The sequence below is a fragment of the Apiospora aurea genome (assembly GCF_038362705.1).
Source record: "Apiospora aurea strain CBS 24483 chromosome Unknown utg000009l_segment0_segment0, whole genome shotgun sequence".
NCBI lineage: Eukaryota > Fungi > Ascomycota > Sordariomycetes > Amphisphaeriales > Apiosporaceae > Apiospora > Apiospora aurea.
The window spans coordinates 652123-675702 of NW_027117396.1; the positions used below are offsets into that span (position 1 = coordinate 652123).

At 54.0% G+C, this 23580-nt stretch overlaps 8 protein-coding genes across 8 annotated transcripts; 5 read left to right on the forward strand and 3 right to left on the reverse strand.

Annotated features, from left to right (window-relative positions):
• Positions 1–943: 943 nt before the first annotated feature.
• PG986_013313 (candidapepsin-3) lies at positions 944–2428 on the forward strand (the record flags this gene model as incomplete). The annotated part of the gene is made up of 2 exons (XM_066849535.1): positions 944–1138; positions 1196–2428. The coding sequence occupies 2 exons, from the start codon at positions 944–946 to the stop codon at positions 2426–2428; spliced, it is 1428 nt and encodes a 475-aa protein (XP_066693678.1).
• Positions 2429–4641: 2213 nt separating this feature from the next.
• Positions 4642–6183, forward strand: PG986_013314 (uncharacterized protein; the record flags this gene model as incomplete). The annotated part of the gene is made up of 7 exons (XM_066849536.1): positions 4642–4670; positions 4790–4857; positions 4913–4918; positions 4991–5307; positions 5333–5626; positions 5702–6049; positions 6178–6183. The coding sequence occupies 7 exons, from the start codon at positions 4642–4644 to the stop codon at positions 6181–6183; spliced, it is 1068 nt and encodes a 355-aa protein (XP_066693679.1).
• Positions 6184–6308: 125 nt separating this feature from the next.
• PG986_013315 (uncharacterized protein) lies at positions 6309–8085 on the reverse strand (the record flags this gene model as incomplete). The annotated part of the gene is made up of 3 exons (XM_066849537.1): positions 6309–7603; positions 7708–7962; positions 8028–8085. 3 exons carry the CDS (start codon positions 8083–8085, stop codon positions 6309–6311), a joined length of 1608 nt encoding a protein of 535 aa, XP_066693680.1.
• A 1354-nt stretch (positions 8086–9439) lies between these two features.
• PG986_013316 (Autophagy-related protein 20) lies at positions 9440–11403 on the forward strand (the record flags this gene model as incomplete). The annotated part of the gene is made up of 3 exons (XM_066849538.1): positions 9440–10218; positions 10334–11246; positions 11308–11403. The coding sequence occupies 3 exons, from the start codon at positions 9440–9442 to the stop codon at positions 11401–11403; spliced, it is 1788 nt and encodes a 595-aa protein (XP_066693681.1).
• Positions 11404–11675: 272 nt separating this feature from the next.
• On the reverse strand, positions 11676–12126 carry PG986_013317 (uncharacterized protein; the record flags this gene model as incomplete). Its single annotated transcript, XM_066849539.1, has 3 exons — positions 11676–11702; positions 11787–11898; positions 11921–12126. The coding sequence occupies 3 exons, from the start codon at positions 12124–12126 to the stop codon at positions 11676–11678; spliced, it is 345 nt and encodes a 114-aa protein (XP_066693682.1).
• A 1093-nt stretch (positions 12127–13219) lies between these two features.
• PG986_013318 (solute carrier family 35- member E3) lies at positions 13220–14494 on the reverse strand (the record flags this gene model as incomplete). The annotated part of the gene is made up of 3 exons (XM_066849540.1): positions 13220–13271; positions 13323–13513; positions 13571–14494. 3 exons carry the CDS (start codon positions 14492–14494, stop codon positions 13220–13222), a joined length of 1167 nt encoding a protein of 388 aa, XP_066693683.1.
• A 4076-nt stretch (positions 14495–18570) lies between these two features.
• On the forward strand, positions 18571–20004 carry PG986_013319 (uncharacterized protein; the record flags this gene model as incomplete). Its single annotated transcript, XM_066849541.1, has 4 exons — positions 18571–18601; positions 18672–18804; positions 18875–19410; positions 19469–20004. 4 exons carry the CDS (start codon positions 18571–18573, stop codon positions 20002–20004), a joined length of 1236 nt encoding a protein of 411 aa, XP_066693684.1.
• A 1589-nt stretch (positions 20005–21593) lies between these two features.
• PG986_013320 (S-adenosyl-L-methionine-dependent methyltransferase) lies at positions 21594–23085 on the forward strand (the record flags this gene model as incomplete). Its single annotated transcript, XM_066849542.1, has 3 exons — positions 21594–21961; positions 22025–22365; positions 22451–23085. 3 exons carry the CDS (start codon positions 21594–21596, stop codon positions 23083–23085), a joined length of 1344 nt encoding a protein of 447 aa, XP_066693685.1.
• Positions 23086–23580: the final 495 nt, after the last annotated feature.

Here is a 23580-nt window from a genome sequence, read left to right on the forward strand (position 1 = left end):
GCGCCTTTTCTGGTGCGGGATTGACCATCCTGAACGCGCGGCGTCTATCGCTCGCTGAGTGGCCTCGCTCTGGGCCTCGGGTCTCGAAACCGGGGTCATCGCTGCCAGGGGACAATCCTACGGTATGCCGACAAGCCCTCCAAGACCCAAGACCCAGAGCTTCAGCCAAGAGAACTAGAATACGACCGTACCCCAATGTTAGCTTAGACCGTCCCCTTCTCACCATGGCAAGCACATGTAACCATGGGCTCTGCTCTCTGGGGTGCGCAAGACTCGCGAGCAGCCAGGCAGGGCAGCTTGGCAGGTCTGTTGTTACGCAATACGCCAGAGTTACTTGGCGTCCTATGCTGTTTGTTTCTGCTATTTTGGGGCCGCAGTCCTGTAACTGGAGCCGCCCCATCGATGGATCATGGATGCACGTTTAACTGAACTCTCTCGATTCTCCCCCGTACCTCATGCAAACCAGGTAAAGTCTCTTTTTGCCTCTTTCTGGTCGTCACAATACCAGTTCTTGATTCCTTACTCTCTTTTTCTATTCCTTCTCTGCATTATCACAAGGCTAACCGGCGGCTGGTTTCTGTTTGGCTCTGGTTTAAGCTCCCGCCACTCTTCTTTTCGTTCTTTTCCTTAGCTCGGCAGGCCGCGTCACGACTTTACGATTCTCTTCCTCGCCCTTCACTGACGTGTCGCCCCGGGGCTTGGCCGTTGATCTCTACACGCTTATAGAAGGAAAAGAATCGTCTTCGGGCCAGCCGGATCGATGCTGCCATTTCGATAACCCCGATTTAATACTCTTTATATTTTCTTTCTTTTTCTTATCGTCTATTTCGTCTCGAAACACACCGGCGGGACCCAGGATTTAGAGTGATTGATATCTGGAGAAGAATCAAGAGTCGCTATTGGAAGACAGAAGAAAAGGGGGGACGACTATCTTTTAACCAGGATGAAGGTATCCGTCGCCGCCGGCCTGATGGCCGGCCTGCTCTGCGCGCCCACACAGGCACTCTCGGTGCCCCAGCGGAAATCAAATCAGCCCAAGGTTGTCGGCATGGACATGCAGAGGAGAAAGGTCTCGAACCCGATGCAGCGGGACCGGTTACGGAGAAGGGGGACAACACGGGCGGCCTTGGATAACGAGGTATGACGCTAGTGTCCACACTGCTCTTCCTTACATATACTAACATGGTATCTAAAGGAAACGCTATACTTCGCCAACGGCACAATAGGGACACCGCCGCAGACTCTGCGGTTTCACGTCGACACTGGGAGCAGCGATTTATGGGTGAACACGCCGGGCTCGAGTCTCTGCTTGCAATCGTCGAAACCATGCACGTTTGCCGGGAGCTATAATGCGAATTCGTCATCCACTTACAAGTATATCGGCAGCTACTTCAACATTTCCTATGTCGATGGATCCGGAGCTTCTGGCGACTACGTCTCGGATACGGTAACCATTGGGCAGACATCGGTCGGCAGTTTGCAGTTCGGAATCGGCTACAAGAGCAGTTCCGCACAGGGTATCCTGGGCATCGGCTATCCCGTCAACGAAGTGCAGGTCGGTCGTGCGAATATGGACCCCTACGACAACCTCCCGGCCAAGCTGGTGGCCGAAGGCCAGATCCAGTCCAGCGCCTACAGCCTGTGGCTAAATGACCTCGACGCGAGTACCGGCGGCATCCTCTTCGGCGGCGTCGACAAGGCCAAGTACGAGGGCCAGCTGCAGACCCTCCCGATCCAGGCCAACGCTGGCGTCTTCTCCGAGTTCCTGATTACCCTGACCAGCCTCAGCTTGGGCGGGAGCATGGTGGCCAACAACCAGGCCCTTGCGGTCCTCCTGGATTCGGGCTCGTCGCTCACTTACCTGCCGGACCCCATGGTGGACGACATCTACCGGGCAGTCGGCGCCCAATACGACCCCAGCGAGGGCGCGGCCTACGTGCCGTGCGCCGTGGCGAACAACAAGAGTAGCGTCGACTTCACGTTCTCGGGGCCTACGATCCGGGTCGGCATGGACGAGCTGGTGCTGGACCTCATCACGACGAGCGGCAAGCGCCCGACCTTTTCCAACGGCGTACCGGCCTGCCTGTTCGGCATCGCCCCCGCCGGTGCGGGCACCAACGTGCTCGGCGACACTTTCCTGCGGTCGGCGTACGTTGTCTACGACCTCGCCAACAACCAGATCTCGCTGGCCCCGACCAACTTCAACGCGACGCAGTCCGACGTGCAGGAGATCGGAACCGGCACGTCTTCGGTGCCGGGCGCCACCATGGTGCAGAACCCCGTAGCCGCCACCTCGGGCATCTCGGCCTCCAACTCGGCCGGCAGTCTGGGTCGGGAGAAGAACGCTGCTTCCGGCCCCTCGGTGCCGTCGGCGGCGCTGCTCTGTTTGATGTTCTCGCTCGGCCTGGGTGCCCTGCGTCTGTTATAACAATAAAACCAACAAAAACGCCATGAGAAGACCACCCACACAATCCTTCCAAGAAAAAGAGAATGAAGCCATTGCACTTGCATTCCATCGCATTTTATTAGGCTAGCAGATTTTGGGCAATCCCTGTCGTCGTTGCATATTCGATTGGTCGATTCCCCTCCTTCCGTTGTTTCTACAAATATATCTACACAAGCATCGCATGGCGTTCACGGGTTTTGGGTTCCGGGGCAAGAGTTGGTCGAGGACACTCCCTAATTCCGGAAATTTTGGTGTGGAATATTACCTGCCCTATATATTCGCATGAGAGCTGGTACCAAGTACCGATGGCCGCCGGTTCCTCCTGAATGAGGGGCCATCAAGGCGGGCGATTTATGCCTAATGTTCATTATTTTGCCCACGGCGACGTATGCGGGGAGAAAGCGGGAGGACTACTTGCCGTGGCAGATAGATACAAAGAAAGAAAGAAAAACGTTGGAAAGTTAAATATATAACAGTCAATCATTTCCAGCCCCTTTTGATCTTCTATATAGATCCCGTCCTGGTGAATTCATGGTGCGTGCTTGCCTACTTACATGACAGGGATATGCGCATTGACATGTTCGGTAGGGCGAGCAGTGACAAACAAGCCTGTAGCTTGGCATCCGTATAGAGCGGCCAGACTAGTAGATGCCAGTTTCTATCTTGAGAGATGCAATGCCTCACAGATCATGATCGACTCAATAGTTGACGTCCCCTTTGCGCCCGCTCAAGCGTTGTCTCCGCTTCCCCGGATCAATTACGGATAGCCGGCAGACAATCAGTGCATGCGCGCCGACGATGCAATTTCGCTGTCGCTCCGCCACGACGATCGATGGATTAGGAACAGGACTTGGCCAAGGCCGGTTAGGCATGTGCAGATGCGTGATTGCGCCCAGTTCAGATGGCTGGAAGCCTGGAATGCTTTACTTTAGCCTGGCTTTGGGCTGGCCTGTCGAGGGATGGCTAGGATGGGAGGTTGGAGGGAGGGAGTCGGGATCCAATGTTGTAGTGGCTATCGCTAACTGCCTACCCAGGTTGCTAGGTTGCTAGGTACTGCAACAAGCAACAGCAGTCTGATACGAGATGCTCTTCCACTCTTCTGTATGGCGTAGGCTTTGCTCCTTGCGATAGAGCCACATATCTCCGTTTATTGAAGATACCCACGCTCGTGTTCCGAGTCTTGAACAGAGTAAGGAAGTGGAGATGGGCATCTATGCTGCTGGCTGACAGTGGGCAGGAGGGGGGGCCGGGATGCACGGAGACTTTATTTTTCTGTTGTTTTTAATAAGGGTCCTATCGCCGTCCTATCGCACTATTACAACGGGGTTCCAGCACAACGAACGCACTGGCTGCGCCTAACAAACGACAGGGGATGGATGACCTTGTCCTTCCACCCTCTCAAGGCCGACCCTCTCGCTCAAGGAGTAGGGGAAAAGAAGAAGAAAAAGTGAACCCCCGTGTCTCTCCTTCTGCGTTCTCTTTCTAGATAGGGAAGAACATATATCATCCCTTCACCCAATTTCAAGAAACAGGCTCCAACTGTTTCCAGTCTGGATTGAAAGGATAGAAAACGGAGGGCAAGAAAGGGAACGGAACTGACGTTAATGGTTGCCTGCCCTTTGCTCGTTTGTTATTAGTATATCTTTCTGGACCAATCTCACCACCACACCCACCACTTCGACGATCGGCATCACGAGCCTATTCCTCCGCCACATTTATTCCTTCCCAAATCTTGCTTCCTGGAATAATTCCTATTGGAACCATTGCGTCTTGGGTTTTATGGGTACGACTTGCATTGATTACCTACGGCAGCCCCAGAGCCCGGAAGTTTGCGTCGGAATATAAGCCTTCCTACGCCCAAGGCTCTTGTGCCGAAAAGGGTATATCTGCTGCTGTTTGCTGGAGAGGGGTTTCAACCGAAACAAACAATTCCTGGAAAAGTACGTATAGAAGTGATTTATGAAGTGTGAGGGCTCGGGAATCCCCCATGGGGAGCACCTGTATCAAGGATGAAATTCGCCGTGATTTCTGGTTTGCAAGGCGCTTATACTTCGTTATCGAGAGCATTCGGATGGCTAACTTGCTTATAATAGTCAAAAAGATATCACAGCGTTCATACGTTCAGAAGCAACTCGGAGATGCAGTCTCCTCAGGATGGGAGCCTCCCAGCTCCCGCGACTTGGGATAACACGATCATGCAGCTTCATCCGGCTTTTTACGTTGCGTAAGTGTCTCCGTCCATTAGATGTCGAGTATGACTAGTCTAGTCTCTGCATGGAGGCTGTCTCGGTCATAGCCAGGAGCCGATAACCACCAGGAGACCACTGCTGACATCGCATCTAGGAGTTGGATATTGTTCAGTAACCTCACTATCATCTTCAACAAATGGCTACTCGACACAGCCGGATTTCGTAAGTTACCTCCATATACATTGTTCATAAATACCACAACTGACTAAAGTATTAGGCTACCGTAAGTATACCGCTCTGAAGATTCGGTATTCAAGGCAATGCCATAGACTCCATCACTAACGACAACTCCTAGCCATCATCCTTACGACGCTGCATCTCATAACAGCAACCGTCTTGACACAACTGTTAGCCCGCTTCACGCCGCTGCTCAACTCCAGGCACGCCGTCCCCCTCACAGGCCGGATCTACCTGCGCGCCATCCTGCCGATCGGCATGCTGTACACGGCGTCCCTGGTCTTCTCGAACCTGTCGTACCTCTTCCTCTCGGTCTCGTTCCTGCAGATGCTCAAAGCCTTCGCCCCGGCCACGACGCTGCTCATCTCGTGGGGCGTGGGCATCACGACCCCGCAGATGACCGTCTTCTACAACGTGCTCGTCATCGTCTTCGGCGTGCTCGTCAGCTCCCCTCGCCGAGACGCAGTTCAACTGGCTCGGCTTCGTGTTCGCCCTCGGCGGCACCCTCGCCGAGAGCATGCGGCTCCTCCTCATCGAGGTCCTGCTCAAGCGCGAGGCCGGCGACGGCGCCCGCATGGACCCGCTGGTCGGGCTCTACTACTACGCCCCCGTCTGCGCCGTGCTCAACGGGGTCGTGTCGCTGTTCACCGAGGTGCCGCGGTTCAACTGGGTGGACCTGGAGAGGGTGGGAGCACCGACGCTGGGCTTGAATTGTCTCATAGCCTTCATGCTCAATGTAGCGAGCGTCTTCCTGGTAAGTTGAGAGCGTTCTTTCTTTAAAGTACCAACTCGACCCTATTACGTATACAGAACTAACGCACTGCTACAGATCGGGAGAACATCGGCTCTGGCCATGAATCTGACAGGCATCTTGAAGGCCATCCTGCTCGTCGTGGCATCGATGCTCATCTGGGGCGCTCCCGTCACGTTGATGCAAGTTTTCGGGTACAGCATTGCGCTCGTCGGCATGTTCTACTACTCGATGGGCCCCGACACCACCAACGCCCACTTCGAGATCTGCAAGACGTGGGTAAAGGGCAGTGCCGGAAGTTCCGAGCCTCTCAAATCCGAAGCCGAATCAGACCCCGAGCCGGGGATGATAAGCTGGCTGCGTAGAATGCTGGCTGCTCCTTGGGGCGGGTATTCTAGCCTGCCAACTTCGGACAGCGTGGATCAGGTATACGAGATAAATGATCTAGAGACTGGACGGCAACCAGTTGGGTTGAAAAAACCGTCTTCTGTTACAGTAGAGAAGCCTGTTCCTGCCGAAAGAGAAAGTTGAAGAAGGCTTGCTGACGAAGGCAGAAATAGAGAACAATAAATAAAATAACGAATTCCCCAAAGATCACGCAGTGCTCACAGAGTTTCAACTATGAGACATGTCGACTTCCAGCTGATCCATATGACATTGACAAGTTGATGGCCACCGTGCATTTCTAGGTCTCCCGCAAATGCATATCAGCACAGAAGAGGTGTTGACCCCATACCACCTCCAATTGGACGTAACACTTCAGAAGCCAGCCGTCGCCTTCGCACAGAAACTGCTTGTCTCCTCCCCTCTCACTCATAGCCACAACCGCCTCTTTATCTAGGTCCTGTATCACCAGGTCCACGTTCTCAGCCGTGAGCACCGCCTGTTCAACGTATTTGACTTGGCACCAAGTATGTTGCTTTGACCACTCACCAGCCTGTGGTTGCTCTGGCTCTTTCATGCCAAAGAATACTAGGAAGTAAGACGATGGCGACTTCTCGTTCTGCGTCTCGCCTGCAGTGTCATACGCCACTGACTTGCGAAAACCCAGAACAAATGGCTCTTGCTTGCCCAAATGTTGCCCCCGGAACATGTTGTTCTTTTCATCCCAGCAATGAGGTGGGTACGTAAAGGCTAGACGGTATGGCCAGGCTCCCGTGGGCATCGTCCGGGCCCAGAAAGCGGCGCTGCTGTCGCTGCTGCTTCCCCGCAGTACCAGATCTTGGAGCGGGCTACGCTCCTTGAGCGCGAAGAAGGCTTTTACTTTGTACTTTTCCCAGGATTCAAAGGGTGGCAGTTGGGTGGGCCGGATCCGCGACCAAGTGTTCCCCGTGCCGAAGCGCTTGGTCAGATAGATACCCGCGCGCAGGCGGGGTTTCATGTCAAATCCTACCTCTTTACAGGCCAGCTGCATGTGGAAGACCTCGTAGCCGTGGCCGGCACCGAGGCGTTCGGCGTCCCTCGGGTCGAGCTTGCGCGCCGGCACCATGAACTGCACACCGCGGTTACTGACCGTTATGGGATCGAACTGCTTCTCGTTCGACCAGCGAGGCTGGCAAGGGTAGAATTTGGCCGAGCAGGCAAAGGCGGCCGGCGAGGTGGCGAAGACGCCGGTGGGCTGGTCGCCCTCCCTATGACCGCTGCTTACCCAGGCGAAAAGGGTCTGGTCATCATAGTCTCGCACGTTCTGCTCCTGAAGCCGGACGAAGGCTCGCGACCCTTCACCATATAGCATGGGCATTGAGGTATTGAAGATACCCAGCAGGCAGTAGGCCATGTCTTCGGGGCGCGTCGTCTGCCGCCTCGACGCCCAGGACATCTTCTGGGCCACACTGAGGAGACGCAAGCTGCCGCCTTGGAGGCCTGTGGGGTCGATGGCCGTGATGCTATGCAGCTGGTCAAGCATTGCAGACTTGAGGCCTATGAAGTCCCAATGCCGTCCATAGAATTTTAGCTCGCCCGGTGCGATGAGTTCCTGGACTGTGGTGATTGGAGTTTTAGTGACAGTTGGTAATATCAACCTATCTTCATCACCCGTCATGGCTTCCAGAAAAGGTCTCAATCAATCAAAATGTCTTGCTTACGGGTCCAACCGCGAGAAAACCAACGGCTCTTCTCAAAATCTCCCCCATCTGGGAGAACGTCGCTGAGATAGGCATAGCAGACGGCCGAGTCGCGGTACCATTTGAACATGGAGTTTATAGACTCGGACAGCTCAGACGAAGAAGACTTGTCAATGCAGAGGGTGTCGGCCCACAGGTAGTCCCAGCCGTCCCTGAGGGCCTGGTCGCACGACTTCTGGATCTTGTACCAACCTGCCTTGGTCTCATGCTGATAGCCTTTGTCGTGTAAGAGTTCAAAGGTGACTTCGTCTGTTTCCCACATGTGCGAAAGGATGGCATACTGAGGGGGTCCTCCAGGAAGTACTCCAGAGTCCGGGTGCGGCAGTTCAAGAGCCTCATTATTGCAACTCAACTGCCTGCTTGAGACAGCGTTAAAGTGTTCATTGAAAGCGGAGGTCCATTGCTGGCTTATATGCAGCCGCAGTCCATTCTCTCACTTGAAGTGCATTCAGCTCGAAGATGATGCTGCGCTTCCAGTTGGTGCGTATCGTGGTGGTTGCGATGCATTGTAACGTGTGACGGAACAGAAGCCGGCCGAAGTTGATTCGCCATCTTCCAAAACACTGCAGGCCAGTGTGTTGCGGAGTATAGGTACTTACTTATCTCTGAAGCAAAAGCATTTCGACCTACTATGTGTACGAGTTGACATATATATTTCCCCTTGACTGCCACACGATAGGAATATACTGCAGGTGGGAGAATGAATGTGCTCTATGTCACCTGAGGAGGTAGGTACGTAGATGTAAGTAAGTCAAGCCTCCATCCAGCCCCATCTTCCAATGTCTGTCCCGCACTTTGAGTTGAGGAGCCAGAGGAGCCAGAGGAGCCTGAAGCCTGCAGATCTTGGTTCCAGCGTCCGCCGCCAGCACTTGTTTAGGTTAGTTAGGCTAGGCCAGTAAAGTCCAGTTCCTCCAACATGGAAGCAAAAAGCAAGAGCACGGACCTGTCGGTGCTTCGTCATCGGTTCTCGATCAATTGCGCTTGAAAGCAGGTGCCTTTGCCATCCAAGCACGGCTTAACTTGACTTGACCTAAGGCTGGCCCAATTCAAGGCACCCGGTTTCCGTACGTAGGATAGTGTAGCAGCGAATCCCCCCCCCCATGAGCAGCATCTACACCTTCGTTGTCGCACATCATCTTTCTTCCCTCATTGATACGACCCGTTACCGTTCTATGAGATAGTCTGTTGTCGCCCAGGAAGACAATGACAACAAGGCATATCGTTCACTAGATCCGTGAAGCTCTGTGTTAGGCGACACAATCATTCGTCCCTCTCCTCCCGCCTCCCGCCTCCCGCCTCCCCCACCTTCTGTCGCCCGCGGCATCATTGTTGTTGTTCTTGGGATTGTCGCCGTCGTCGTCGCCCTCAAACATAAGGTCATCCTGCCCATAGCAACTACAACAAGTGTCAATTCATTCGATCGTCACAATCAGATAACCGAGTCACGCCTTGGATTGATCCTGATTGTCGACTCATTAATCGCATTGTTTGTGAACGCCGCGCAGCAACAAGATGTGGAACGACGAGGAGGATAACAACCCATATGGGACCAGCTTTGACAGGCGGGATTCGGTCACCTCGTCTTCTGTAAATGCTGCCTCCCCGAGCTCTCGCGACTGTAAGTCCCGGCTTGTGGCATTGCTTGGAAACAAGCTGCACCTTGTTCGTTGCCTGATGCGCCCCTCTACCTGCCATGCCCGGCAACGCGAACAGCCCCCGAGAGGATTCCCAGTGGGATGACATTCCTCTGGACGACCCTCCCTCCCCGCCGAACGAAGCTGATCTCGAATGGATATTTGCAGACAACCCACGCTTCGCCGAGCCGCAGACGCCCTCCACCACCAGTGAGGAGGCGCCACCCCCTCCGCGATCCTACGGCCAGGATGTAAGCGATGCCGATAGTGACGAGAAGTATGCTGCGCAGGCCCGCGCCCAGGTTCCCCGGCGGAAGACCGGTGGGTACAGCAGTCGCATCGAGCAGATCATCTACGAGAACCCCGAGCTTCCCATCATGATCACGGATGCCGGCAAGAGCGCGGAAAGTGGTGGTCGCTACATCGTCTACACGATCCGGACTGGTGACCTGGAAGTTCGCCGCCGATACTCCGAGTTCGCTTCGCTACGCGACGCACTCACCAGACTTCATCCGACGCTCATCATTCCTCCGATACCCGAGAAACACACCATGGCGGATTACGCCGCAAACCCTACCAATGCCAAACAAGATCAGCAAATAATCGACTTGAGAAAGCGCATGTTGGCGGTGTTCCTAAACCGCTGCCGAAAGATGGACGACGTACTGAGCGATGGTGTCTGGTGGAAGTTCCTGGATCCTAACGTCAGCTGGAACGAGGTTCTCCAAACCCATCCTGTGGCTTCTATCCCGAAGTCAATTCTCAAGGCACCTCCTCTGGATACCGCCAACCCAAGCGACGGCCATTCTCACCTTCCGATCCCTGCCACTTCCTCCAAGTTGAAGGGCACATCGGCAGCTGGCCCTCCTTCGACCTTTGACAGCCCTAGCTCTACGACCGGACCGCAGATCCTCCAGCGATTTCCACCTGATACCCATAATCTATCCGAACAGGAACTGGACCCCCTACTTCAATAGCTTCGAGGCCTCGATCAAAGACATGGAGCACCTCCTGATGGGCTCGATGGAGAAGGTCAACCGTCGAACACTGAGCCACCTAACGGCGCTGTCTGGGGATATGTCTGATTTAGGCGCCAAGTACAACGCTTTCGCCCTCTCGGAACAGGACTCTTCACTCGCTGCAGCTATTGAGCGTGTTGGTCAGGCTGCCGACTCTTCGTACATTGCGACAGAAGAGCTGGCCGGTTCATTGGGCGCCAGCTTTGCTGAGCCCATGCGCGAAAATGCCCAGTTTGCTGGTGTCATTCGTAACGTTCTTCGCTATAGAACCCTGAAGAGGGTACAGCAGGAGATGACCAATGACGAACTGATCAAAAAGCGCATGCTCCTCGACCAACTTGAACGAAGCGAGGCCGAGGCTCGGAGAATTGAGCAGTACCTCAGCAGCAGTCAGCAAATTGGCAGCGCGCAACAACAGCACCAGCCACCCCGAAGATCCTCGAGTATGAAGGAGAACTCCACGTCACAGCATCATAGAGAGAGCAGTGGCGAGGATACGGCTTCTATTGACTCAGACTTCCCACCTACGCACGGCGATTTCTCCTCGGCGCCTTCGGCACGAGTCGGAGCCCCTGAGCGGTCACCGCCTACCCACAAGAAAATGCCCAGCAGCAACTCCATTACTAACAAGATCTTTGGTCCTATTCGACATGCTGTTCAGGGTGTTGTGGATGTGGACCCCGAGCGAACGAGACGGGACACGATGGGAAAGACCCACGAGAGTATTGAGCACCTCGAACAAGCCCAGGTTGTTGCTGCCCAGGACGTGAAGGATGCTAGTGGAAGCATTCTGAAAGATCTTAAGAGATTCCAAGGCGAGAAGGAAGAGGACCTGAGACGATACATGGTGAGTTTAACCGACATTCTCCTACATTCTGACATGCATATTCCTAACATGTTCCATACAGCTTGCGTATGCAAAAAGCCAGATCGAGTGGGCACGAAAGAACAAAGAGGCCTGGGAGGAAGCCAGGGCTGAGATTCAAAAGATCGAGGAGACTTGATGGTGATTATGTGGAGGGTCTCGCATGATGTCACCAATGGACAGGTTGTTTTGGCACGACCAAAGCGTAGCCCTGGAAAGCGCCCTTATGGATATGGCGTTTCCAGAGACGCGCATTACACTGATGTGTTATAGTACTGTACGTCCTTCTTGGGAGAAGGATAGTTTAATACAACTGATCATACCCTGTCTATTATGGTCTTCTACGCTCTCGTAGGGTCTGCTTCGATTACAACATGGATCATCGTATCCAGCGTAACATATCATTGCATTCTACGTGAGGTAGATCATGCTCGACATCTGCAAAAAGAAGTGGTTAGTCGCGACTCTCACTCTGTGCTAGTTTTGCTTCTCCAGGCGGGAAATGGGTGTTTCCCCCCGAACAAGAAGAGACGTACGGTTCCAGAACCCTTCGCCCTTGGGCGCGCTCATGGCGTTACTCCGCAAAATCTTCTCCTCGTACTCCTGCCGGCTCTTGACGGCGTAGTGGTGCAGGCTGAGGCGGTCGCGCGTGACACCGATGGTCCGGTATTATCTTCGCCGCGGAGGACGCTGGCCGGGTCGCCGCCGCCGCGATGGTGGAGTAGTACGCGCTGCCGTATAGAGTCAGCGCTGGTATCAGGATTAGAGTTACCGCGCAGACGGCGCAGAGGAGACCGCATCTCGTCGCATTCCTCGCCAGCAGCGGCCGGGGCGGCGACGAAAGCAACGATTTCGCCGCCATCTATAAGGTTATAGGGCTGGGACGACCAGGCACGTGGTGACTAACAACAAAGTAGTAGCGGATCGGATGCGGGCTGGCGAAGGGGTAGCTCGTGATGGGATTACTGGTGATGATCACGATACCTCTGAGATACCATAATCTATAAAGGCATTCCACGCTGCGAAGTTGTGAGTGTTTCACCAGTGAATCGGTAGCAACGTGGCAAGATGAGATCTGTACCGGCTTCACATCCAGTCCCTCCCCCTGGCAGCAGTTTGCAAATGAAGCAATAATTAATACATTATCCGAAAACTCATGATCGTCCTCCCCACCATGTGTCGTCGGGTCCTCCCACACACGCCATGACAGAGACTGGACGGGTATGTGGTCCCCTTCGCTTCACTTGGCAAACCTATAGTATAGAATATCTAACGTCCTTCATCTGCAAGGGCGCCAGAAGGGGATAATCAGATGCATTTGCCGTGGCTCGAGGCCGTGTATGTAGAGAGATAAAAAAAGGGTCAGGGTTGGACTTTTGACCACCAAGAAACTCATCTATATCGGACCCGGATCTGAGATACATAGCCCTTTCACACCCGTCCTGCTCGGATGACTCCTGAACTGTGGGTGGCAGTCAAGGCAAAACTGCCTTGTCGCATTATGTCAGAGCCTTGCCGCCTCCCATGCCAGCTCCGCTCCGTCATTGGCGGGTCACGTTCGAGCATCCGCCCTGGTGATCGTTGGGAGATCAGAAACTCTGGGTTTCGAGATGTTCGCGATTTGTGGAAATGTTTGAATAGGGAAATTTTCGGGGCGAACCCTTTCTTTTGGTTGGACCGACCAAACGCCCGTCACGCCAGACTTGCAAGTCAAGAGCTGGCGCGATCTCCTGTAGTTTATAGACCAACGGTTTTCTTCCGTCGCCCGATGAAGGACCTCTATAACTTTCTTGCTGTAATGTACCCGAACTCCCAAGTGATTGTTATACACCCCTGCACGCCATACATGCATGTATGGAACTCGATGCCCGAAATGCAGTATAGGTCGCTATGCTCCGAACCATCCCTTAAACTCCGTATCACGCCTGGAAACCAAACCCTCCTTTCCCCTTCCTCTAGGCTTTGCCACCTCCCTTAGCATTATGCTGAAGCATTACGAACGAGTATCTTGGCAATATTAGCTTGGTAGCTCAGAATGGTTGTGGAGAAGATACTTACGCAACGATGCCTCCTACGGCAATCATGACACCAATGACCGACTTGTCGCCAACGCCGCGACCAGAAGTAGCCCAGCCGAGCGCGACAATCGTGCACGTCTTGAGATGGCCAACAACGGTACTTGAAACCGGACCAGTCTTTGCAATGATGAAGAATTGGGAGATGTTGATGAGGGAGGCGAAGGCACCGGACTAGATTAGCTGTTAGTCAAGCGTATAGGAGCAGTGCGGGTTTGCAAGAGGCCTTACCATCAATATCATGACCCACCGGCTAACCGGCAGCTCGGTCCAGGTGGGAAAGGTGTCGACGAAGGGAATAACGTAGAGCAAGAGGAAGGCAGCTACGGGGGCCTGGTTGAAAAGCAGCTGCATGCTTGTCATTTGCAGCTTTCGGTGGTAGCTCGCGATCCAGACCGTGTACAACGACGAGGCGAAAATACCACAGAACGCGAAGATGACGCCCAAGCCAGACGTGGTCTTCACATTGGTATCGCTTGTCGGAAGAGAGTCGTAGTAGGAGACCATGCCCACACCCAGACACGCGGGTATCAGGGCGAACAAGGCGTTCCGAGGCAGAGTGGCCTTGTAGAGCACAAAGTTCATCAGCGCGACGGTAGGGGTCAGCATGATCCGTGCGACCTGGTAGAAAGTGACACTGGAGAATGCCAGGGACAAGTTTGGCAGAATGACGTTCAATGCCATGGCGACGCAGAGGGGAAGAATCTCGCGGATGGTGGTCCTGCGCGGCGCGAAAAAGGCCAGCTGCGGCCGCGACAGGATGAAGAGCGTAAGAAAGGTGATGAAGAAGTGGAATGCCGCGAAGCTGAGTTGCACGAGCTTCAGGGAGGGGTCCGAGAAGATGGCCTTGTTGGTGAAGACGATACCAATGGTGGCCAGAGTGTTCACGATCATCCATATTATTGCCGTCGTCATACCGCCGCTCTTCTTGGGCGGCGCTTCCGGCGCCTGGGGGTGCGTTTGCTCGCCGTCGTCTTCGTTCTTGCCCAGCAGGCCGTCGTTTTCTCGGCTGTTTTGGGCTTCTGCATCGTCCACGGCCGTGTGCTGAGATATGCGATCCTGATCGCCGCCGTCAAAGCTGCGATATTTCTCATTGTCGCTTTCAGTCGATAAAGAGGCAGCAGATGCCGCCCCCGCGGCGTTGCCTGGAGCCATTTTGGGTTGTCGTTTATTGGTGTTGTTGCAAGCTGGCCTGGAACAGCAGGTAAAAAAGGAGGGTATGGCCGTTCAGATGTAGTTATTGACTCGGCGGGCCGCGCGCTGGAGTGCCAGTTTGTCGGGTTTGGTGTGAGATACGGATTTAGAACCTTGAAGGCCCAAGGAGCTTCCCAGACGGAGCAATGCACTAGGCTTACAGCAGTATTGCGCCGGTGATGGGTATATGGAGTCTGGTGACGTTACGGGCGACAGGGTGGGCAAGAGCACAGGGAGCCGAAATGAAGTTAAAAAAGAATGCTTGCTGAGCCGGCAGGAGATATTCCGAGGATCAGTTGGGCTGCTAAAGCTAAGATGGGACGGGGGGACTGGTAAGCGATGAATGGGAAGAAAGGTGGCCCGAGTACGAGCAATAAAGAGGTAGAATAAGTAGGTAGGTAATTTCCGAATGGCATCCAGGCTTGGTTGGCTCTTGGTGACTGGTTCGTGATGCGCCTGTCCAGTCTACTTGTACTACGAATCGAAGGAACGCAAGCTGAGCCGTCGGGTTGGGGGGAGGCGTTGCAGGGTCTGCACGCGGGTTGTCTGTCGGTGCCTGGCCTTAACTAGTGGGGTCGGCTCTAAGCAGAAGTACCGACGAAGTCCAAAGTAGGTGGGCAAGGAAGGCGCTGAAGAAGGAATCGAAGAGTGTCTCCGTCCGGATGGTGCCCCGATGGGAATTCGACCTGCGATGCAGCAGTTCTGCCGGAATGGCAATCACAGCCTGGAGGAACTTGGCAGAGGAACGAACGGGTTAAACGGCACAACGAAAACGACGCTGCGAAGTAAGCTGCGTCAAGAAACGTTTCCAGGGACTGCTTGGCTAAGTAATGTGGGCAAGGGACAGGCGACAAGGGGCAAGGGGCAAGGGGGGGCAATGCTGGAAAGGACTCCGTAGCAGGGAGGGCAAGTCAATCAATTAAGTATATCTGCGTCCTGTACTCATCATAGTGCGTACATACATATGCCATGTGGTGGCATGTGGCCTTCGGATGGCCAGGAGAAACATTGAAGGCCAGCTGCCGGAGCCCTGGTATGGACATCCCATACTCAACCAGCTCATTTGCCATACAAGTTGAGCAGACGTTCAATGTTATTCATACCCCCCCTTGCGTAGACTCAATCTTGTTCATTTAGCGCTTCTGGGCCAGGGCCGGCCTACGCAGGCCTACGCATGCGCAGGATTGAACAAGAAGACTGTGGTGCTACAACGTGGGGTATATTGAATTGAGTCCTTTCGATTGCCTGCCTGTTTATTAATAGTTTAATGGCGAGAACCTTGGCGCAGCTTACATGCCACCACCTGCCTACCTACTTATTGTACTCGTCAACACACTGTGTCACCAACAACTACCAGTCTTGTTGGCTGTAGGTTTACTGTATATTTGATGTGAACACCACGCATACGCCTTCGCGCCAAGGTTTTGTGGTGGTGCGTACTGGTGCTGGTGCTACCCCCGCTGGGCGGTGCATTTTCCACGTCCAACATCATCTCCACAAAGGGTATGTGTGTTGCAGCATGGGCGTTTGCACATACCCTGCAATCGTACGTATAATCCGAGCAATCCGAGCATCAATCGTGGAGATTGGGATTTTGTGGAATGCCCCAAAGTCACAGATTGTTTTCATTTGGGAGAACAACACTCACTACCCAAACACGAGTCTCGTGTCGGGAGCGACGATGGATCATAGGACAGAGGCTACCTCGGCAGCAGTAGTAATACGATACACACTTACACCATTGATTCTCGCCAATTGCTGCGTCCGCACCGAACCATGCTCTGCCCACAGTCTGCATGTGTTGTACTTCAACAGTAATACCTACATCTGGCCTCGTGATATGTACTGCGCTGGTTCTTAGCCTCTCACGTCAGAGCTGAAAAAAGGGGATTACACGAGCCCAGAAACGCCGCCGCCGCCGGCGCGGTCTAATGGCGTTTCTGGGGAGTCGGAGCGGGCTCATTGGAGGAAGCACCGTGTCAAGCTGTCGGCGCGTTCAATAACTCGCAGGTTAGCCTTCAAGCCTTGTATGCAGCTGAGCTCCTGGGATCGTCCCCCCTCGGCCCAGCGTTAGTCCATGCACGTTTCTCTTCTTTTCCTTCTCGCCCACCTCGGTCAGATCCCAGATAGGCTATACGCTCCAACCCGCTCCAAAGGGGAGATCATCCTTCTCGCGCCATACTTCCCGTACACGTATAGTGCAGAAGGCAAAGAGCCCCGTAGAAGTCGGCACCGCTTGTCCGAGTCGCTGGCCCCCCACGTAGCATCACCTACCATCAGGCTGGCTTGGCATGGTCTAATGTCTCTGTTCTTGAACCCCCTTGCCAAGCTCATCGCTCGTCAGCATACATCATGGGTGGATATTGCATCGGCAGCCAAGACATCGACATGCCTTTGTTCGCTTCAAGAGTCGATCAACATCAGTATTACACTATACAGGGTGATGCAACAGAGGGACACAAGGGGCTTGGGGAATCGACATGCCATTGAATAAAGCGTGCCGGTACTTTAGTGATTGGCCGAGGCATGTACATCTTCTGTACCTATGTTGGTTAGCCTACTCGCATCAGGGATGCAGGATCTTGGAGCATATCGATAGCCGATGGTTAGGTCGCGACCGGTGATACTAGTCGCCAGTAGTGTCTCTCCCGTGCTTGCGGATGGCAGGATGGATACTGCCGACTGCACTTATACACGCTCTAGTACTGCAGTCTTGAAAAATAGCGTTATGGAACGGCAACAGGCCAGACGGGTTTCTTTGGCCAGCCCATCTACATACCCACGCGCCTCCTGGCTCGCCCGTGTGGGGTGGCTGGACCTGGCCCCGACGGTCCAGAGGGGTCCCAGGGAGCCTCTTCAGCACCGAAACCACAGTACAAGCGGCAGGTCACCTTAGTGACCTTAGGAACCGGCGGAATGTGTTCTGGAATCGACAAGTAAGATTGCAAGATCGAGCCTCCAGTGCAACAGCTGAAAGAAGGCGGTGGTGCCTTTGCCTATTCGAGACATTGTGTGTTCGTACAACGTTGCTCCTTTTCGTACGGGGTCCTGGTTGGTTGCTGTCCCTGACTCAGCAGGTGAACATAACACATAACTCCCAATCTCCCATGTTTAGGTCTGGCCTACCTAGACTATAAACAACTACATGTACCCATCTCAAAGTTCCGTGCCTAGGTGCGCCTATTGCTCCAGTACCTGACTTGCCTCTTCCTGTCAAGTGGTAAACAGCCTGATCCAGGGTCCACCCTAGCGTCGTCAAACCTACCCTCTCCCGGCTTCGTAATTGATTGCAGTTGCTGCAAACCCAGCCCAGCCCGCCAACCCCAAAATTCAGAATCGAAGGGGGTTAAGGGGGAAAAAAGAGAAGAGAAAAAAAAGAAGGAACTTTTCAGCGAGGTAAGTCGAGACAAAAGAGAGACCCGTTCATGCTGGACATTGTTTTTTTTCTCCCCTACCTGGAAACCACACATGCATTCGTATGTTCTTACTAAGAATACCTATACCGACCTGCCCACCGCAACTCGTGATAATCTGACATTGACATTGCTCGTACCAGACGTCCCTCCCCAGTCGCGACCCTTGTTGTTCGCAGGGCTCAGCCAAACCCACTGGTAAGACAGCCTCACGTACTCCTTCCCACCATGCCACCACAATTCATATCACATATGTACACCTAAGCCAGCACTCCAGCCACCCAGCACTCGCTGTGGGGGATGGGTACCATTCAGTGAATATCACTAGACATCACCTCCTGTGTTGTATGACACAGCCCTCGCCAGGTTTTGCAGTCACTCCCTCCCTTGATCAGCAGTAGCTTGGCATTCAATTCAATGGGATATCTGTCCGCGGTAGAATTGAGGGTCCCTTTTCAACCGCCACATTTCCTCTCCTTCTTCACCTTGCCAACCGACTCCTTCATACCACCCTCCTCCTTCCCCAAGCCTTGATTGCCTTATTGAAGCCGTCTTCTCACTCTTGCAAAGCACCCTCCCCAAGACTCGGTCTCCCCAGCTACAGATACCCGCTCACAACACAACATGACGGGCAGCCAAACAAACGGGCAAACTGGTAAGTTTTCCAGCAACTTTTTGGGGGGTGTTCCCTTTCGCGCTCTCGCTGACCACCCGCGTGGCCTCAGCCAATCCGACGACAAAGCAGTTCTTTGAGGACTATGGTGTCTGGAAGGACGCGCCTGTCCTTACAGGTAGCACCAAGTTCGAGCCACTTCCAGACACCAAGAATATTATGATCACCGGCGGCGCCGGTTTTATGTAAGTGGTTTTGCTGGCCCTTAATCGTCCATGCCACCCTTCAGTGCAGCCGAATTGACTGAGCAAACAGTGCTTGCTGGCTCGTCCGTCACCTCACTCTGACGTACCCTCATGCATACAACATTGTCTCATTCGACAAGCTGGACTACTGCTCGTCACTGAACAATACCCGCATGCTCAATGACAAGCGCAACTTCACCTTCTACCATGGCGACATCACAAACCCGTCGGAGGTGCTGGATTGCATGGAGCGCCACAACATCGACACCGTCTTCCACTTTGCTGCACAGTCTCATGTTGATCTGAGCTTCGGCAACTCCTATGGCTTCACTCACACCAACGTGTACGGTACCCACGTCATGCTTGAGAGTGCCAAGAAGATCGGCATCAAGAGATTCATCCACATATCCACCGATGAGGTGTATGGCGAGGTGAAGGATGACGACGACGATCTCTTGGAGACCAGCATTCTGGCCCCGACCAACCCCTATGCGGCCAGCAAGGCTGCCGCCGAGATGCTTGTCAATTCGTACATGAAGAGCTTCAAGCTTCCCGTCATCATTGTACGGAGCAACAACGTGTACGGACCTCACCAGTTCCCAGAGAGTAAGTTAATATGGTCCATCGCAGCCTGGAGAGCAACCTTTTGCTAAACAAGAGACAGAGATTATCCCCAAGTTCACCTGCTTGCTGAACCGTAAGCGGCCCACAGTCCTGCACGGCGATGGCTCTCCCACGCGAAGGTACCTCTTCGCCGGAGATGCAGCAGATGCGTTTGACACCATTCTTCACAAGGGCACGCTGGGCCACATCTATAACGTTGGCTCCTACGATGAGATATCCAACATTCAGCTATGCGGAATGCTCCTGAAAGAGCTGGGCATTCCCTCGGAGGATAAGGCTGAGTTTGACAAATGGGTCAAGTACACACACGATCGCCCATTCAATGATCACCGATACGCAGTTGACGGCACCAAGCTCCGCCAGCTCGGCTGGGACCAAAAGACGCCATTCGCCGAAGGTCTCAAGATCACGGTGGATTGGTACAAGCGATTCGGCGAGCAATGGTGGGGCGATATCAGCAAGGTTCTGAGCCCGTTCCCGATTGTTGTCGAGACCGAGGTGGTGTCCGACAAGGAGGAGATCTGCGACGAGCCTCAGTCGGCGAAAAAGAGAAAAGTCGAGGAGGCCGCTTCATAGACTTTCCCTCATGATTCCTTGATGAAAATTCAGGCGTGTACCATTAGGCCATTGCATTTGCGGTATGTAGCTAGGAGTTAAGAGGGCAGCCTTGCAGGCCCAGGGGCCTTAGCCGCCCACCATGTTGCGGGTGGTAGCATCCGTATCTACTCAAGTAGAGATTACAGACAGCTCCGTAGCCTGCGACAAGAAGAATAGAAACCGAGTATTCTCCCCAACACAACCCATCGCAATCGCAACTCTCGTTGGCTGGGAAGGGACAAAAACCCTCTCCTTAGAGTGTGAATCTGCTCAGTATCGATTCTGCGGACCAGCATGCCAGTCTGGGGAGGGTTACATGCGTTTGATTGGATGTTTGGCTGCTGCATTTGTCAGCAACATGATGTCCGTCTGTTGACTGCACGTCCATAGTCGAACGGGAAGATAGTCGTAGTTGCAGAATCACATGGTTCATTGACATTCTACGATGCAGTATGGGGACGAGCAAATGTCACCTGCTGGGATATGAGTCAGGGGCCTGGTTCTGGAGCGATTGGTTGACTCGAATCCTTTCCCCCATGCCGGGGCTCTGGGAGCAGATCTATCAGAGAAGCAAAGCAGCTACCAGTAAAAACAGAATCCCATATTGCGTGCGTGCGTGCAGAATCGCTCCCCCGCTCATCACTCATCGGGACAATCCCATCCAAGATTGGCGCAGACAGCCACCATAGTCAAGAGCGGCACAGCACTTAAGGTTTCCGGGGAGCATCGTGCGATTCATGTCGACCTTTGGGCTCTGGGACCCGATTGGTTTGTTTGGGGATTCCTGGACAGAGAAGCGATTTGGCATTACTTCTGGGCATTGTCAGCAATTACCAAGCTTCCTGTTTGCTACAGGCATGAACAAACACAGAGTACTCGATCACGTAAGTATATACGATATGTAGATAAAAAAAAAAGTTGGCATACTTGCTCCGTACAGAGACCCAACTTGGGTCTGGTGGTGGAGTATTTGAGTATGTACTCCGTACGTATGCCCTACAGAATGCCTGCAGGCAAGGGCCCGGCTACATGGAACGCTTGTCCCGCTCCCAGCCAGATTCGTTCCTGGCTAGAGTGGTCAAGTCAAACTACCTAACAAGCAGCCAGGCGGGTGACACCGAGCAAATCCCCTTCTAGTTGCTCCCTCTCCCGTGCAAAGACAGCCATCCAATATCGCCAGAATTTCCGGTTTCCGGTTTCCAGCATGTCCCTACACCTGCCTGTCCTTGTCCTTGTCCTTCTTCTTTGAAATGGCCTACACGTAGACACCTCCCAACACGACCATCCTCCATCTCTCTGCGCCTCTCTGTGCCTGCATAATCTCGTCCACGTCGCGCTACTCGGCCCCGGACCCATCCCGACCCCAAGCGCACCGGAGCCGCCAAAAGACCCAGACAGCCCAAGTCGATTGTGCCCAGACGCCATGCGCGAGCTGCTCTTATAGCCACCGTCTCTGCCCCAACGCGCAACCAAGGGATCGCGAACCAGGCTATTGTCGATTGTCATGGGGAAGAGGGCGAAGAACAGAAGAAGCAGGTAGTGCCCACGAGCGCGCAACAGTGTTAGGCATGGAATCGCAAGGGACGCTTGGAGATGCCGCTCCGCCGCACGTAGAAATCATCGACTCCCTTGTCACCGACACCGACGACTCCGCCGCCACCGACCATGGCGACCTGCCTGACTTGGAAGGGGGCAGCGTAACTTCCGAGGACGGGTCGAGCGACCTTTTGAGCAGCGGCGCGGCCAGCTCCCAAGCCCATGAGCTGGTTCGAAGTTTAGCAGAAGACGATGATGCCGAAGAGACATCCGAGTACGGACTGCCAATGGACCTGGTCTCGCTTCATGCGCCAGCAGCTTTTCCTGCCTATTCCATTTACCACGGGGCGCGACGGACATTTCACGACGATGACGGGGATAACGAGGATGGCGCGACATTGTGAGTAAACACTTTGAACTGGCCCGCCCACCCAAGCGCATCACTGAAACGCCGTCGTTCAAGAAACTCTACCCGGTCCATAGCCTCCGCGGATATCGACTACGTCTGGGAAAATGGGCGGCGCTATTGCGGGGAGTACTATATGCCCAACGACCCCGCCGAGCAGGAGAGACTCCTGCTGCTGCACACCGTCTACATGGGCATGTTCGACGGTGAGCTCACGAGCGCGCCCCTCGACGACCCGACGCACATTTTGGATGTTGGCGCCGGCACCGGCGAATGGGTCGAGGATATGGCCGACCTGTACAAGGACTGCGAGGTGACGGGCACAGACATAGCCAACGTCTTCCCGAAATCGGTTCACCCCAACGTATTCTTTGAAATAGACGATGCCGAGATGCACTGTTAGTATCTCATCTCTGCCCCCTTCCCCATACATCTCTTTTTTCTCGAGATGAAAGACTAGAGTTTAGTCACTGACGTAGACAGGGGAACGACCAAATGATCATTATGACCTCGTGCATTTCCGTAACATGATGGGGGCATTCAGGGACTGGTCTGCCGTGTACGAACAAGCTTTCCGGGTCGTCAAGCCAGGCGGGTGGATCGAAGTACTCGATCTGAACGAGTATGACGGGTTCGGCAACTTCTTCTCGAATTTCGAGCCGGCGTCGGTAATTCATAGGGCCGCCAGGGATGTCCTCCAGGGCTCTCTTCTTTCCGGCCGGCCGCGGAACGTTTCGCACTTGGAGCCGAGACTGCTGTACGATGCCGGCTTCGTCGACATCCGAGTCACCGACCATGCCCTGCCGCTTAGCCCCCGCGAGATGTCCACCGGCTACCTGTGTCTGCACAGCGTGGCCGAAGGCATCGAGCCCACCAGCATGAGGCTTCTCACGAGGCAAATGGGGTGGACGCCCGAGGAAGTCCGGAGGGTTTCGGAAGCGATCAGGAGCGAGATGCTGTCGATTATCTACAACTACGAGAAAGCGAAGGGTTTCATCATAAAGATCAGGGTTATCACGGCTCGGAAACCCGAGACTACGCCGCGGCCTAGCCCTTGGGCCGCCGCCCCGGATTCGCAGACGTTGGAGGTCGACGAAGAGGTTCAACCGATAGAATGAGCCCTAATAGCCTATACCTGACGGCCTTGTGTCTTGCGTGGCTATATACTAACATGAAGACCTGCCCAAGGACAGGCTAGAATCTGTGCTCTTTCGAAAAGCCGGCAGCTTGATGAGGTCGCCACGGGCATGCGACGAAGCCAGGTGCCTGCATAGCCGGGAGACACATGCGACGATCGCTTGGGTTGCGCAAGGGTTACCTTGTATCTCAATTGTGCGATTACTCCTCGCTGGGCTTACCAATGAACAACGATGGCATGCTCCGGTCGTATATGCTGGATTACACGGTCTCGGCAACCCGTATCACCGGAGTTGGCATACGAGCATTTGGGCCGATTTCAGCACTTGAAGGCTGCCAACAATACGACCGTTTAATCATAATTAAAGGGGGGGGCCTCCATATACTTCTTATATCTTATTGCTCTGGTTTCTGGCCATGTCCATGCAGCAGCTGCTTTGTATATAGGGGGAAGCTATCTGTTGACCTCAGCTCAT